This window comes from Ursus americanus, chromosome 18 (assembly GCF_024610735.1).
Source record: "Ursus americanus isolate L20-20 chromosome 18, mUrsAme1.1.p, whole genome shotgun sequence".
NCBI lineage: Eukaryota > Metazoa > Chordata > Mammalia > Carnivora > Ursidae > Ursus > Ursus americanus.
In genome coordinates, this window is record NC_142144.1 from 51602588 (window position 1) to 51620000 (window position 17413).

Genomic DNA, 17413 nt, shown 5'->3' on the forward strand with positions numbered 1-17413 from the left:
AGGGCATTGCTGAGGTAGTCAGAGGGTGAGGGAAATGGACGGTGTGAATTGGAAGCAAGGAAAATTTTTGATATTTTCAGAAACTGCAATATCTTAACTGCCTAACAGCTCTAGATTTGGGGGTCAGTTCTCAGATCACCTGGAGATCTTCTCTCTTTCTGGCTTCCTGAATAGTTTGTTACTAAAAGAACTCTTACATGTAGACCGAGTACCTTCGTGTTTCTCAAAGCTCTTTGGTTAAGAATGCCATCATTAAAGCAGGTGGGGTCAAGGAGGATGGGACGAGGATAAGTCATTGAAGCCACAGCTGTTGGAGAGTGTGTTTGAGTGCACACGTGAACAGATTTCTGTGAAGGCCCTGCTTGCAAGTCACAAAACACAGGAACTTTCATGTTTACAAAGCATGAGCTCTTGAGTTTAGGAAATGCCTCTGCGGGTTTTGCATTTAGTTCTGTATCTGATTTTAAAAAACAGTTTAACGATACACCTTTGAAACAACAGTTAGGAATTGAATCAGTTATATCTTTTCCCCCAAACAATGGCAGTATAATGCTATAGCGAAATGAAAACATTTGTGCAAGGTAAGTTATAGTTTTGAACTAGCGTTTTCTGCAGGAATTGTAAAATATTCTGAAAATTTGGAACAGTAAAATTTTCCGCCTGCATTAGCCTTGAAAATTGTAGGATTGTCATGTTAATTATTTTTCCTAGCTACGATCCACTGTTGTCATGGTGGAAGTGTAGCTCTAAGAGTTTGTAAATACTTGTGGATATAGATTTCTTTTCAGAGGCTAAGGATAGAATTGGAAAAGTAAGAAGAATTGAGAGTGCTTAGCGGCAAGGTCAGCGTGGCGGCCTTCAGTCCTCTTACTTGAATCATTCAAGTTGCTCTCCACAGCTGGGATGCTGTTGGAAGAGCAATATATAGAAGGTTCTTGTTCTCTTGGCTACTATCGCTTCCTCTGGCAAGTGTCTTCTCTCCTTTGTTCCTGTTTCCATACCAATGAAACGAGGAGACTGCCATCTGCTCTTCCTGCCACACTGGGTGGTTGTGAGTGGAAGGCAGATCGTATCCGTGGACTTCCTTTGTAAAGTAGAAAGTGCTTTCCAAATGTGAGGTGGCATATTTAGAGTATATCTGTTCCTGTGTACTGTTTGCTTGTAGGTTTAAGTGGCGTTAGCATGTCTCCCTGAAGTCAAGCAAATGTGAAGTTGTTTGCGTTTATTTTCAATTTTACCGGTCCTGAGGCGAACAGCTTATTAAAGTTTAAAATATTATTTCTATTTTCCTTTTTTCTTCAGGATTAACAACTGTGTTGGTGAAGATAATCATTGGCTTTTTCTGCAGTTGTGTTTCTACACGGAACTTCTTACTTCCTACGCACTGATGTTTTCTTTCTGCCACTATTATTACTTTCTTCCAGTAAAAAAGCGTAACTTGGTAAGAAATGTTTATATCCATTCATGTTAGAACGACTGTGGCACACAGTTATTAACATGTGGTTCCTTTAAGTGCAGAAGACTGAAAACAAAAAGCAACAAAAATAAACTCCAAACTTGGTGAATTTTAAAATATATTGGGATTGAGAAAATAGACCCTAATCTGACGTTCCCTTTTAACCAAATCTATTTATGATTATTTATTAGGGTTGAGTGACTTTCTTGAAAAAGCAATGTATTAGATCTTTCAGTATATATGTTTTGGTTTAAAAATACCTACAACAATGAGAGTAAGTGAAAAATGTTAACTTCTTGTTTCCTTTCAGGAGTAAAAATAGACTATAATTTTTTAAAGTTCTCAAAGGAATGTTCAGTTTTCAAGAAAAAGGACTTTTCCCACCTGACTTTTAACAATAACGAAAAGAATTTTCAAGATCCTTTAAAAAGTTGTTATATATATACCATTGGAAACAGTGCTTTTCCCATTTTGTACAGGAATAACAATAGGATCTTAGTAGGGCTTGCCCCAGATTGGTGATGTTAGGGTGGTTGTGGGAGTAAGAGCAGCAGCAAGTCTTAAGTACTTGACCACGTACGTATCAACGCCATGCTGGGGGCACGGTTCCATTCTCACTTTAATGCACACAACAGGCACGGTGGGTGGGTATGCTTTTCCCCCAGTTTTATAGATGAGCAAACAGACTAGCAGGTTAAATAGGTCGTTACTGAAGGCACAAAGCTAGGAAGTAATTATTCAGCTGGTTTTCGTTGTAGAGCTGGGATTTGAATCTGATCGTGTGTTCTTGAATCTTCCGTGCTGTGTGTACAGTTGATGTTCAGCCTGATCTTGTGCATTATTTGGACTTGGATTGTGTTTTTGAAGTTGTGTGTGTGTGTGTGTGTGTGTGTGTGTGTGTGTGTGTAAGTCAGAGAAAGAGGCAGACAGGCAGACAGAACAGAAAGAAAACATACACAAGGGTGTGCATGTGTGTGTGAGGACGGAAGGGAGGGAGGGAGCAGGGGAAGAAAGACCAGAATCCTTGATGGAGAAGGGGATTTTTCTTTCCTATTTATATCATTTTATACTGTTTAAATCTTAAAAACAATAATCTCAGTGGTGGCACATATAATTAAATTTTGGAATAAGGGAGCGAAGGGCCTTTCTAAAGAATAAGGTCTTTAAGTTCTGTGTCTTTAGATCATTTTTGTATATATGATCATTTTTTTAAAAGATTTATTTATTTATTTTAGAGAGAGAGAGAGTGAGAGAGAGGGAGAGAGGGAATGCATGAGGGGGAGGGGCAGAGGGGGGGAGTCCCAGGCAGACTCCTTGCTGAGCGCAGAGCCTGACACGAGGCTTGATCTCACGACCCTGACATCACGACTTGAGCTGAAACTAGGAGTAGCCAACTGCACCACCCAGGCGCCCCTATATATGATCATTTTGTATAATTAAAAGAGGATATTTGCTCTTGTTGCTTGGCTGTGTATATTAGTGGGGCCTTGTGGTGATTATGCTTATTAAATGTAGATTGAGCAATTAAAATTAGATACTAATAACTGAAAACAGTTCAAAAGGGAGAACTTTAAATATGGGTGTTTGACATTTTCACGCGGAGAGTTTAGTGCATGCTAGTACTGTGGTTTCAGAAATGTTTCATCTTGTTTCTAGATTAATTTCTGGTATAATTGGCATTACACTTAGAATATGTAAAAGGTTGAACGTATTCCCCCAAGAGTAACCTGTTTCAAATAATGGAGCCTAATAAAAGCATTAAAATTGCCCAGTAAGATTAAAGTCGTAATTTTTTAAGTAGAGAGGGAGAGATACAATTTGGTGATGTTAATGAAAACTTAATAGAGGTTCTCTAGGAGGAAATGCATTGTAGTATAGTGGAGGGATTGGCATTTGAACCCTCCACCTGTTTTTATTAATGAAGTTTTACCGAAACACAGCTACTCTCATTTGTTTCCATATCGTCTACAGTTGCTTTTGGGCTACAATAGCACCTGTGGTTGTGATGGGGTCGTATGGCCCGAAAAACCTAAAACATTGTTGACTCCCTAGCTCTCTAGATTGGGTTTGCCAACCCTGGTAGTAGAATGATCTTGGCTTTGTAAACAGACATACCTAGGATCAAAGCCTGAGTTTTGTTATTATACGTATAACCTTTGACACCATGTTTAACCATTCTGAATTACAATGTTCTCTTCTGGAAAATGTGAATAATAAGAGATTAAATGAGATAACACATGTAAAATATCTGATATATAATAGACGTTCAGTTTATGTTATGCTTGACTTTATAAAAGCTCTCAGAAGGAGGAAACAGGTTTTTTTTTGCCTATTAATTTTTTTAAAAAGATTATTTATCTGAGAGAGAGAGAGAGATTATGCATGTGCATGCAAGTGGTGAGGAGGGGTAGTGCGAGAGGGGGAGGAGCAGACTCTGAATGCGGAGCCTGACATGGAGCTCGATCCCAGGACCCCAGCATCATGACTTGAGCCGAAACCAAGAGTCGGATGCCCAGCCAAATGAGCCACCGAGGAGCCCCTGGCCTATTAATGTTATGAAAATTTACAGACTGTTTGATAATATTGCTGGGAGGCTGATGACAGACTAAAGAAATTTCAGTGCTCAAGAATATTATGGTCCTATTTCACTGAAGGATTAACACATTTGAAATTACAAATTGATTTCCCTTTCCAGATGAAAGGTGGAAACTTTGGAAAAATTCTACCAATTAGAGGAAGAATCACTTTTTTTTTTTTAAGTGGGAAAACAGATTATAGGTGATAACAATTGAATCCTTAGAAATATATATAAATATTATATGATTTTATTAAATGTATATTTACATGCATACTGAATGTTGACAAAACACCAGCAGAATAGTAAATGTTTATTAAGAGATTAGCGGCACCTGGGTGGCTCAGTTGGTTAAGGGTCTGCTTCAGCTCAGGTCATGATCCCAAGGTCCTGGGATCGAGCCCCACATTGGGCTTCCTGCTCATGGGAGCCTGCTTCTCCCTCTCCTCCCCGCTTGTGTTCTGTCTCGCTATCTCTGTCACTATCTGTCTCTCCCTCTCAAATAAATAAAGTCTAAAAAGGAAGAGATTAAAAATGTAGGAGAAAATACAAAAAGTGGGTAGAAGCTGATTTTGTATGGTATAAGATAGAGGTATATATATTTTCATTCTTGGCATGTGGCTGTCCAGTTTTCCCAACACTATTTACTGAGGAGACTGTCCTTTTCCCTTTGACTATTCTTGATTCCTTTGTCAAAATTAATTGACCAGATATGCATGGATTTATTTCTGGACTCTCTATTTTGTTCCATTGTTTTTTTTTGTGCCTGTTTTTACATCAGTATCATGCTGTTTTGATTACTAATGCTTTTTAATATAGTTTGAAGGCAAAAAGTGTGATGCCTACAGCCTTGTTCTTCTTTCTCAAGATTGGTTATTCGGGTTTTTTGTTATTCCATACAAATTTTAGGGTTGTTCTGTTTCTGTGAAGAAAATGTTGTTGGAATTTTGATAGGAATTGCATTCAAATCTGTAGGTTGCTTGGATAGTGTGGACATTTTAAGCATGTTTAATTCTTTCACTCCATGAGCATGGAATAGCTTTCCATTTATTAGTATTTTCTTCAGTTTCTTTCATCAGTGGCTTAGTTGTCAGATTTTTTCCTTCAATAGTTAAATTTATTCTAAGGTTTTTTTTTGATGCAATTATAAATGGGATTGTTTTGGGGGCCTGGGTGGCCTAGTCGGTTAAGCATCTGCCTTCAGCTCAGATCATGATCTCAGGGTCCTGGGATGGAGCCCCATGTCAGGATCCCTGCTTAGCAAGGAGTCTGTTTCCCCTTCTCCCTGTGTCCCTCCCCCTGCTCATGCTCTCTGTCTCTCTCTCCCTCTCTCTTTCTCAAACAAATAAATAAATAAAATCTTTAAAAAATAAATGGGATTGTTTTCTTAAATCTCTTTCTGATAGTTTGTTATTAGTGTATAGATACACAACTGATATTGTATGTTGATTTTGTATCCTGCACCTTTACTGAATTAATTCATTAGTTCCAACAGTTTTTGGTGGAGTCTTCAGGTTTTCTATATATATCATGTCATCTGCAAAGAAGGACAGTTTTACTTCTTTTCTAATTTGGATGCCTTTTATTATTTTTTTTTCTTGCCTTATTGCTCTGACTTGCAGTACTAAGTTGAAAAAAGTGGTGAAAATGAGCATTCTTGTCTTGTTCCTGATCCTACAGGAAAAGCTTTCAGCTTTTTATTATTGAATATGGTGTTCCTTTGGGCTTGTATATATGGCCTTTATTATGTTGAGATATGTTCCTTCTACACCTAATTTAAGACTTTTTATCATGAATGGATGTTGAATTTTGTAGAATGCTTTTTCTGCTCTATTGAGATGATCATGATTCTTTTTTTTTTTTCCATGCTACTAATGTGGTGTATCACGTTGATTGTTTTGCAGATGTTGAACCATTCTTGTATCCCTGGAACAAATCCTACTTGATCACGGTGTATGATTTTTTTAATGTATTGTTGAATTCAGTTTACTAATATTTTGTGGAGGATTTTTACATCTATGTTCATCAGGGATTTTGTCCTGTGATTTTCCTTTCTTATAATGTTGTTGTCTGATTTTGGTATCAGGTTAATGCAGGTCTTGTAAAATGATTTTGAAAGTGTTCCTCTTCAATTATTGTAATAGTTTGAGAAGGATTTGTATTCTTTGAGTGTTTGAAGCTATCTGGTCCTGGACTTTTCTTTGTTGGGTGGTTTTTTATTACTGATTCAATTTCCTTACTAGGAATTCGTCTATTCAGATTTTCTGTTTCTTCATGAATCAGTTCTGTTAGGTTGTATGTTTCTAGGAATTTATCCATTTTCTTCTAGGTTATTCCATTTGTTGCTATATAATTTTTTATAGTAGTCTCATACGATCCTTTGTGTTTGTGGGGTGTCAGTTATAATGTCTCCTCTTTCATTTCTGATTTGATTTGAGTCCTCATTTTTTTTTTTTGAAGTGAGCCTAGCTAAAGTTTTGTCTATTTTGTTTATCTTTTCAAAGAATCTGCTTTTAGTTTCTTTAATCTTTTCTGTTGTCTTTTTAGTCCCAATTTCATTTATTTTTGTTCTTATCTTTGTTATTTCTTTCCTTTTACCAACTTTTGGCTTGGTTCATCCTTTTTTTTTCCCCCTCGTTCCTTGAGGTATAAAGTGAGGTAGTTTGAGACCTTTCATTTTTCCTAAGGTAGTAGGCATTTGTTGCTGTGAACCTCTCTCAGAACTGCTTTTGCCGCATCTTCGAAGTTGTAGTGTGTTTAGTTTCCACTTTCATTTGCCTCATGATATTTTTTGATTTCTGTTTTGATTTCTTCTCTGACCCATTAGTTGTTCAGTAATATGTTGTTTAATCTCCACATATTTGTGAATTTTGAATTTTCCAGTCTTTTTTTTGTAATTGATTTCTAGTTTTCTACCATTGTTGTTAGAAAAGATGGTTGGTGTGATTTCAGTCATCTTAAATTTATTAAGACTTTTTTTGTGGCATGAACTTATGATCTGTCCTGGAGAGTGTTCTGTGTATGCTTGAGAAGAATGAGTATTCTGCTGTTGTTGGATGGGAGAGTCTATAAATGTCTCTGTGATCTAATGCGTAGTTTAAGCCCAATGTTTCCTCGTTAATTTTGTGTCTGGATGATCTATCCATTGTTGAAACTCAAGTATTGAAGGTCCTGCCATTATTGTATTGCTTTCTATTTCTCCCTTCAGGTCTGTTAATATTTGCTTTATGTATTTAGGTGGCTCTATATTGTTTGCATAAATATTTATGAATATTATATCCCCTTGTTGGACTAATCCTTTTATCATTGTGTTGACCTTCCTTGTCTCTTATTACAGTCTTTGACTTAAAGTCTGTTTTGTCTGATATGAAAGTATAGCTACTTCCGCTTGCTTTTGGTTCCCATTGACATGGAATATCTTTTTCCATCTTTTCACTTATAGTCTGTGTGTCCTTAAAGCCAAAGTGAATCACTCGTAGGCACCATATTGTTGAGGGTTTTTTCTTTAATCCATTCAGCAATTCTTTGTTTTTGATTGGATAATTTAGTCCATTTTCATTTAAAGTAATTATTGATAGGCATGCACTTCATATTGCCATTTTGTTAATTGTTTTCTGGCTATTTTATAATTCTTTGTTCCTTTCTTCTTCTCTTGCTCTCTTCTTTTGTGATTTGATGATTTTCTATAGTTGTGTTGTGTAGGAATTGCTCAGCTAGTTTCTGGATTTCTTTCAAAGAGAATTGTTCCATATGTAGCAGAGTAGATTCAGTGTGTCCATGAAAAGAGTTGAGTTCAGGAGCCTTGTATGTCACCACTTTGGACTGGAATTCCTTTTTTTTTTTTTTTTTTTGTCTTTGTACTTTAGCAGTTATTCTGTGATGTGCTTCATTGTTTTCTTTGCATTTTTCCTCTTTGAGAGAGTTTATATAATTTCTTGAATCTCTGGCTTGATGTCATTCTTAAGTTACAAACATTTCTTGGCCTATGTTGCTTCAAATATTGCTTCTGCCAAACTTTTCTTTTGCATTTCTGGTATTCTGATTTTATGTACATGAGATCTCACTGCACTGCATACCTTTCAGTCTTTTCTGTATTTTCTTTCTTTCTTTTTTTTTTCTCTGTGCTTCAGAGTAGGTATTTTCTACTGACCTTTATTCTGGTTTACTGATCAGCTCTTCTGCTCTGTCTAATCTACTATCAAACCCTTCTACTGAGTTATTAATTCAGTTCTATTTTTCACTTTCAAAATTTTCATTAATAACTTTTTCATAGATCACTTCTTTAGTGAAATTCTCCATTTGTCATCTATACTTTTGTATATTTTAAGTAAAGTTATTTTTATGTCTATGTCTGTCAATTTCAGCATTGGGATCTACTTATGGGTCTGTTTCTGTTGACTTTTTTTTCTTTCTCTCTTAGTTTCCATATATTTGGTCCTTTCTTCTGACATATCTGATAGGTTTTGTTGGATACCAGGCATTTTATATGACAAACTGTAGAACAGCTGGTTGATTTTTTCCCCCCAAGATACGATTTATTCCTTTTTCTTTCTTTTTCTTTTTTTCTTTTTTTTTTTTTGGCTGGGCAATAAAGAGAAGGCTCATCTTGATCCAACCAAGGGTTTCTATGACATATATTTCTAAGGTTAAATAACAGAACATTGGTCTTAATACAGCAGTTCCTTTGAACATGACATTTATTACATTTATTGAAGTTTTGTAAGGATTTATGATTTAGGGGCTTTGTCTTTGTGAAGGACTACTTTCAGTTTTCCTTCTCTCTTATGATGTAACCCTTCATGAGTCTCAGCTGAAAAATTTAGGTGTTTTCTGTGGATCATGCCTTTTCCTTGTTCTTTCCCCAACTCTGTGAGATTACAGACAGCTCCGAGCCTCTGCTTGTGCTTGACCTTTCATACTGGTTATGAATTACCTTATGGTAAAAATCAGTGCAGAATTTAAGACTCACCTAGTGCGTTTCTATACTCCGGATCTTGGTCCTGTAAGCCATGGCTAGTTTGGCTGCTTCCCACTGTCTTCAGTCAGTTGTTTATTTATTAATTAATTGGATTTTATGTGGCTTTTAGTGGTGTTCTTATTGAGGTGAGTCTCATTAAACTGTTTCCCTCACAGATGACATTGGCAGCAGCATTTTGTTTAAAAATTTCTTCCCAAGTTAATTTTTTTTTTTTGTAATATTTACTTATTTGAGAGAGAGAATGAGCAGGGAAAGGGGTAGAGGGGGAGAATATCCAAGCAGACTCCCTCTGAGCTCAGGCTCCATTCGGGGCTTGATCTCAGGAGCCATGAGATCAGGACCTGAGCCAAAACCAGCAGCCGGATGCTTAACTGACCGAGCCACCCAGATGCCCCACTTCCCAAGTGATTCTAATGTATGTCGCCTGGCTGTGCAACTCCAGGAGGCAACACCCATGTCATAGTCTATGTAAAGGGTATCCTGTGGAGTTATGCAAAAAGTGCAGCTCTGGTTATAGGGTTTGAGAACTGTTGTGCTGTAGGGAACGAGGCTTGGGATGGACTTTCAGTATAGGTAGAGATTAGCCAGGTGAGGAGATGAAGGAAGTCATTGTTGGACAAGAGAACAACTAAGGGCTAGAGACAATAATTGAAATAATTGGTTAGAAGGTCAAATCTGTTCTAAAATACTAATACACTGTATAGCAGATATTTCTAAGGTGAAATAATAGGACCTTGTTCTTACTGTAGCAGTTCTTTTAATGATGACATTTTTTGTATTTTTTCATAATGTAGAAAAAACTACAAGTAATTTCAGTACAAAAGTCACCATTATTACCACTGACATTAAAAAAAATAACATTTTGTAGTGGAATATTCTTCAAACAGCCCTGCCCCATCATTTTTTTTTTCTGTTTTTGCCTGTGTCTTTTTTATTTTTCTGTAAAACAAACAAAACTATAACCAGTTCTTCCCTTTGTGTGGAAAGCTGGCCAGATAGTGTCAGAAACATGTTAATTCACATTGTTACCCTTTCAATTATTTGGGATATGAAATAAAGATCCCCAGATGTCCCTAATTATCTTTGGAGATTGTATTAATGATCACTCTGCATCTTTCTTGTGGAAATATTAGCACAATTAAGGGATGCCATGGACTTTGACCCTGTGTTCTTCTGTCGGTCAAAGGAAGTGAAAGCTTTAGTTTGTGTTCTTTATACCCTTTCAGGTTGATAGATGGCAGCATAGTATCTTTTCTAGCCAAATTCTAAGGCCAAGTGCTTGTTCTCTGGGTGGGAAAAGAGAGTGTTAACAACTCTTCCTTCGGTTTTTGTTTCTTTTGTTTGTTTGTTTTTAAGGTAAGAGTGTTTATTTATTAAACAAAAGAAGAAATGGATTGCCATTTAAACTTTTTTGTAATGGCACTCAACCTGTATTCAGTAGAAAACTGGTGTATTTTGGTTAAGCTCAAGGAGAGGAGAGAGTTGAAAGAAAGCAAGTTGTTTATTTGGATAAGTTTTTCAAATGTAAGATGTCAAATTAGTTTGCCAATATAGTGTTAACTTTTGCTTTTTAAAATCCCTCTTGAAACTAATGTCTCATTTTAAGTAGTTATTGGGATGAAGTCATTTTAAAGATTTTAAGACCTGTAGATTGGCAGTGATTTGGCATTTTAAATGAATAAAATAAATGGGTATTAAAGAAAATTTTCTTTGACCAAGGTCTGTATTTGACTATTTTCCACATTGTTATTTTAAATATTTATAAGCAAATGCCTAGTCATTTGGTATATTATTACAGTATAATGTATTTCATTTTATTGTATGCTAGCTTACCAAAAGCAACATTAGAAAATTATAGCTTTATAATTAAATATGAAGGAAGGTATCACTTTACTTAGCGTGCTTTTAAAAATTTATTATTCATGGATTCATGAATATATCGTTAGTCATATTTTTCATGAATTTTACGTTCTGTTATTCTGGATCTGTAAGCATTTGATTAGTGGGAAATACCAACTCACTTAAAATATCTCTGAGAGGATAAGCAGTATGGTTCCCATTGTACAGAGAAGGTGACTAAGAGTTAGAGAGGTCCAAAACTTGTCTAGTCCGAGAGTTACCACTTGGCAGGGGTATGATTTCAGCCCATTTCTGTCTGTCCCTAAGTCAGTCAGCATACAAGGATGCTCTTGTACTTTTTGTAATTTTCCCTAGGGTGATTTTTTTTAAACAATATTGTAGCATTGGGGCGATTTTTTTTTTAAACAATATTGTAGCAGTTAATTTAAAAAATACAGATTTAAAAAAATGCCGAAGTGTCACAAAAATCTATTCTTTAGAGAAAGCTCATTGAATCTCCTGATTGGTGAATTCATACTTTGCCGTTTTCATTTTTCACTGAGGCGACCCATTTTTAGTAGCTTATCTAATATGAGGACTGTCAAAATAGACCTTCTAAAAAGGCATTATAGTGGTTTAAATATTTTTAACAATAGGTACCTGCTGGCAATCTCATATTGTAGGCAATACTGTCTCTCTAGGTGAGAAAATCTGAGGTGGTTTTCTTTTTGGAATCCATAATCCGTAGCTAGTAATGTAGAGATTTTGTAGCTGATCAGTGTATCATACCACGTTAGTTCTAAAGTGACATCTTTTACATTGTTTTTGGATGGAGTGGATTCAGATAATTTGTAATTGATTCTTTTTTACCTATTTTTGGGGGAAGGCCCAAAGCTAATATATTAACTGCATTTAAGGCTATGCGGAGAGTGACAGAAGGGAGAAGGAAGGGAGAGAATTTCAAAAAGTACACGCTGCCAATATTCAGAAGAGGAAAAGAAATAATGTTTAGCAGTCCAGCCAAGTCTTCAGCTAGGAAGATACATTATTATTATTCCAGTTAGCTCATATCTAATAGCGTTGCTAAGGATTCGATGTCAGATATAACAATGCCACAGAATTAGTTGTGTAGCTTTTTGGCTAACAAAGAGTAGAAAAGGCCAGAAGATTTGATTGCAGGTATCTTCGAATGTTGGTAAATCTCTGTTCCTTCTATATAATCAATCTTAAAGTGTCCTGAGTACTTCTATTATTTATTGCTATTTAAAAAGTATTTTAGATTTTACTCAATAACCTTTGTTTTTTAGTATTTGTAAAGTCATTTATTTACCGTGGTCACTTTAGAATGGATAAAATCACTGAAATATGTATTTAACTTTTTGGATTTGGGGAAACATAGTTGAGAGGAGACAAAAATAGTATGAAATAAAGAAAATTATTTTTAATGCTAATATGATGGTAGTTTGGCATTTTTGTGCATGCATCCTGAAATGGTAGTAGAGATATCATCCCTTGGTAATTTTTTTTTTTTTTTTTGCTTTAAAGTAATAGTGTCAGATATATATTAGTTTATATTCATAGCAAAAAAAAAAAAAAAACCCAGCTTAAGAATACCCTATTATTGGGGCACCAGGGTAGCTCAATTGGCTAAGTGTCCCGACTCTTGATTTCAGGTCAGGTCTCCATCTCAGGGTTGTAAGTTCAGAAAAAAACTAAAAAGAATACCCTATTATTCTAACAGTTGTCAGTTGAATGTGTCAACATATCCTGTGCTTTTAGTGTTGCATAGAACACAGAAACCTTATAATAATTCTTGACCTTGCCCTGCAATCCCAGGTCTACTGAATATATGTCTTCAGTAAATTTGTTTATATAGCTAATTATTTATGAATATTATTGCATAGCATAAAAGATTTAGTAGTTTTTATTTCTAAGAATGGTGCAGTCACTTTGAGTTTAAATGATTACAGCCTAGCAGCAATTTTATTGTCTCACTCATCTTTTTTTTTTTTTAAAAGATTGATTGATTGATTGATTTTAGAGCAAGAGGAAGAGTGCACAGGGTTGGGGAGAGGCAGAGCGAGAGGGAGAGAGAGAATCTCAAGCAGGCTCCACATGCAGGGCTCGATTTCATGACCCTGAGATCATGATCTGAGCCGAAATCAAGCGTCAGACACTTAACTGACTGAGCCACTCAGGTGCCCATCTCACTCATCTTTTACCGAACATCATAAGTTAAGTGGTAAATGTACCAAGAAAATATGGTATCTTTTTTTTTTATTGCTCCAATTTTAGTTTTTACTCTTAAAATATGGGAAGGCAGACAAAATGGTTTTTCTAAAATATTTTACCCTCAGCCATGAAACTGGCGTTCAGGTGCCAGTGCAGTTTGCTCCCAAGAAAACCGCAATTATATCTGCGTCAGAATTTCACATATCATCCTGAACCCTCTGATAGCCGTTAGTTAGGTGTGAATAATGATTTTTTTCATTTAGATATTAATTTCCGTTAGAGTTTAACAAAACTGAAAAAGTGCATTTTACTTGGGGGCCGGATGTGAGAGAGGGATGTGCAGAATAGTCCTGTAACTTCTTTGGGATATTGTGATCGAACTTCAGCTCAGGCTTATTCCCAGAAGTGCTGATAACTATACAGATGTAGCAGGACTCTGACTTCAGCAAGGGAAGCTGGTTTTGAAGCCATTTTGAAAATTCAAATCTGTATGCTTTAAATACCTCAGTTGTGATACAAGCTATTTTCATTTTTGAAAAATAGTGAAAACCGAAGCCCTTCCAGCAGTGCAGTGGGGGAAGGAGGGGGATTTTGTCCCCCAGAGGACATTGGTCACGTCAGCAGACATTTGTTTGTTGTCACAGATCTGGGGAGTGCGTCGAGCATCTGCTGCTAGAGGCCAGGGTTGCTGCTAAAAACCCTACAAGGCTTCGGACGGTCCCCGACGGAGCGCGATGCAGCCCCGAGTATCAGCTGTGCTGAGGAGGAGAACCTTCTCAGTAAGAGGAGGGTCCTAAACACCTCAGACCTCGTTAATTTTCAGATTAGCCTCATAAAAACACAGAAAATACTTAATAGCTTATAAATAAAAGCTGCTTCCTACTGGTGCTCTAAAAACTTACCATTTTATAATAATGCAAAATTATATTTGTAAAACATGCTTAGTTTTCTAGAAATTATGGAAAACACTTATTTAGGCATTTAACAAATATTCGTTAGGTGTCTACTGTGTGTCTTGGTCCCTGATCTAGGCTCTGACGATGCAGCAGTGAGTAAAATCAAGTTCTTGTTTATATTCTCATTGGAGGAGACAGGCAATAAACAAATGCATAACATGCAAAAAAGTATTATTAAGTATACTACAGTTGGGTAAGGGATAGAGATTAATGATTGATGATACAGTCAGAAAAGACCTTTCTCAGTACTGACACTTGAGCAGAGACCTGGAACTCAAGCAAGTCACTGATATTGGGAGGAAGAGCATTCGAGGGAGAGGAAAGAACCAGTGCCAAGACCCCCTGGGTGGGAGCACACTTGATATTTTCAAGGAACAGTAACAAGGCCAGTCTACCTTGAGTGGAGCAAGTTGGGGAGAAGGTAGGAGGAGCTGAATTGAGAGCAGTGAGGGATGGAATTAGAGGTTGGAGATGGGTTTTTTTAAGGATGTTTGGTGGTTGGGACTTTGGAAACTATTGGAGGGTTTTGAGCATATTTACACAAATTCATTTACATTTTAGAAAGAAAATTGATCGTTGGGAAATAAATTGAGGGAGGACAAGGATGGCAGCAGTAAGACTAGTTGCGAGACTATTAAAATGTAGTCCAAACATGAGGTGATTGTGGGAGTGGTGGAAGTGTTCAGAAGTGGGCCATTATAGAAAAGCTAAAGGATTTGGTGATGATTTGGATGTGGGGTATGAGATAAAATGAAGATGATTCCAAGGTTTCATTGCCTGCACAACTGGAAGAATAGACCTATCACCTCCTGAGATGGAAAAGCCTGCAGAAGAGTTGGTTTTAGGAAGAAGTTAAAGATTTGGGTTTTATGTGTTTACTTTGAGATGCCTAATCCATATCTAAGAAGAGATGTTAACTAGACAGATTCAGGAATCAATTTCAGTGGAGTGATATAAGCTATAAATGTATGAGCTTTCAGCATAAAGATGGCATTTAAAGTCACGGGATCTGATAGATTTTCTAGGGAGTAAGTACACGTAGAGAAGAAAAGAGGTCTGAAGACCAAGCCCAGGGCACTCTTAAAAATTAGAAGACAGAAAGATGAGAAGGAATCAGAAAGGTGACTAAGAAAGAGCATCCAGTGAACCAGGAGGAGAACAATGGTGAAAACGAGTGTCAAGAAAGTTGATGGTGTACTGAGGGGAAGTTACGGCAGGGAGTCAAGTGAAGGTGTTGGAGGAAGACAGTGGTAGGTAGTGAAATGGTGGTTGGGTCAACAGATTGGCGGTCCCACTGATGTTGAGAATTTGTTAGCATCGATGACCTACAGGGAGTTTGGCTCCAAAGGTAGGAGGTGGTATTCAGAGTGTGCTGTGCTTGAATTTGCATTTATTTTATGGGTATAGTTATATGAAACGATATGATATAGGATTTAATCATAGAATTTGGATGAAGATTAGATTAGGATAGAAAATAAAATTGTTGAAAGAAATGAGTTCAAAGAATTCACAGACCCAAGTATTAGAAGACTTATTTGCTACATCATAAGTAGCCAAATCCAACTGTTGGCTTATTTTTGTTTAGCTTGCATCAGGAGGTGATGCCCCCACTGCTCTCTAGTTTTGTAACATTTTGGAAGTTTAAACGATAGCATTACAAGATTGCGAGATAGGAATGTAGACATATTATTCCATGTAAGCGCCCCTCTCTCCCTCTGTTGGTTTGTGTGGCATGTGTGTACATGTTGCCCGTGTGTTTCTTTTTCTGTGTTGATCTCCACCATTGCATGTGTGCAGCAGTCTCTGTAGGCAGTACTCTGCGTCTTCTCACATTGGGGGAGGAGACTCCGCTCTTTTGTCTAGCGTTCTTCCACATTTTCATTGATTCATTCAGTAAATGCTCACTGAGTACCTGCTGTGAGCTAGAACTGGTTCTAGGTTCCAGGGACGCGTCATTGAGCAAAAAGGCAGAAGTCCCCATCCTTAAGAGGTGCACCTACTACCGAGCGAGGGCCGTACATACTCTGGCAGGCAGTACATAAAGAAATAGGTATGTATCAGGGGGAGGTAAGTACTAGGGAAAGAAATAAAATAGACCAAGAAGGTAAGGAACGCTGGGATTTTCTGTAGTGTGGTCAAGAAAAAACAAGCAAATAGGCCCCAGTAAAAATAAGCAAATGGGTCTGTAATAAGGTGATATTTAAGCAGAGACCTGAAGAAAGTGAGGGAGCAAACATGGATATCTGGGGAAAGAGTTTGCCAGGAAGAACAAATGTAAACAGCCCTGATGTGGAAGTTCGCTTGGTATGTTCGAGAAATAGCAAGGAGATCAATATGGTGGGATCGGAGCTGCCCAGGAAGAAAGTGGTAGATGAGATCACAGAGCGGTGGGACTCCTCCTCTCTCCTTTTTTCCTTCTGTCTCATTTCCTTTCCTATAACTTTTCTGACACTTTTTGTCTCTCCTTTCATAGGCCATATGTAACTAAATTTTATTTGACATTTTGTTTTATGTATTTTAAAAGAGTTTTGTTTCTATTTATGAAATTAAGAAAGTATTTTTATATTGTGTATTTCAAGGTCACAACTTTCTTTTCAGTGTAATTTCATTTTCTGTACCTTCTGCATTGTAAAACACACACACAGAGGTGTGCACAAAAATAAAAACAAATAGCTCGGTGAATTATCACAAAGCATCTTCGAGCAATCCTTAGAAGATTTATTCTTTTTGTTATTAGACATAGTTCCTTTTCATTGCAATGAATATTACTATAAATTTATTCATGGTGCAGTTGACCCTTGGACAGCACAGGGGTTAGGGGAGCTGACCCCCTGTGCAGTTGAAAATTCATGTATAACTTTGACTTCCCCAAAACTTCGCTACTAATAGTCTTACTGTTGACTGGCAGCCTTACCAATAACAAACAGTCGGTTAACATATATTTTGTATAGGTATTATACACTGTATTCTTACAATGAAGAAAGCTAGAGAAAAAATGTTATTAATAAAAGCATAAGGGAAAGAAAATACACTTATAGTAAAAATATCTGGATGTAAGTAGACTGGCTCAGGTCAAACCGGTGTTGTTCAAGGGTCAACTGTATTTCATTTAATATAAGACAATTTATTTTTCCATTCTATTGATGGACATTTACATTGTTTCCAGTTTGGGGCTGTTACAGAGAATGGTGCCAGAAAGCAACCTTGTTCATGTCTTTCCTGCATATGTGTATGTATTTCCCTTGGACTTGCAGCTAGAAGTGATAGTGTTCAAAGGATATATCTGTGTTCCTTTAGAGACTGTTACACAGCTTTCCAAAGTGGTCCTAGGAATTTAAACCCCCACTAGAAAAGAATGTAAGTTCAGAGTACTTCAC

At 36.8% G+C, this 17413-nt stretch overlaps 1 protein-coding gene across 6 annotated transcripts in view; it reads left to right on the forward strand.

Annotated features, from left to right (window-relative positions):
• The window catches only part of ZDHHC21 (zDHHC palmitoyltransferase 21), a 65565-nt gene that overhangs the window by 23937 nt on the left and 24215 nt on the right, over nt 1-17413 (forward strand). For all 6 annotated transcript variants that reach the window (XM_045780273.2, XM_045780268.2, XM_087869632.1 and 3 more), the window contains one exon: nt 1303-1441. In XM_045780273.2, coding sequence (XP_045636229.1) covers nt 1303-1441 — 139 coding nt within the window. The remainder of the gene's footprint in view (nt 1-1302; nt 1442-17413) is intronic.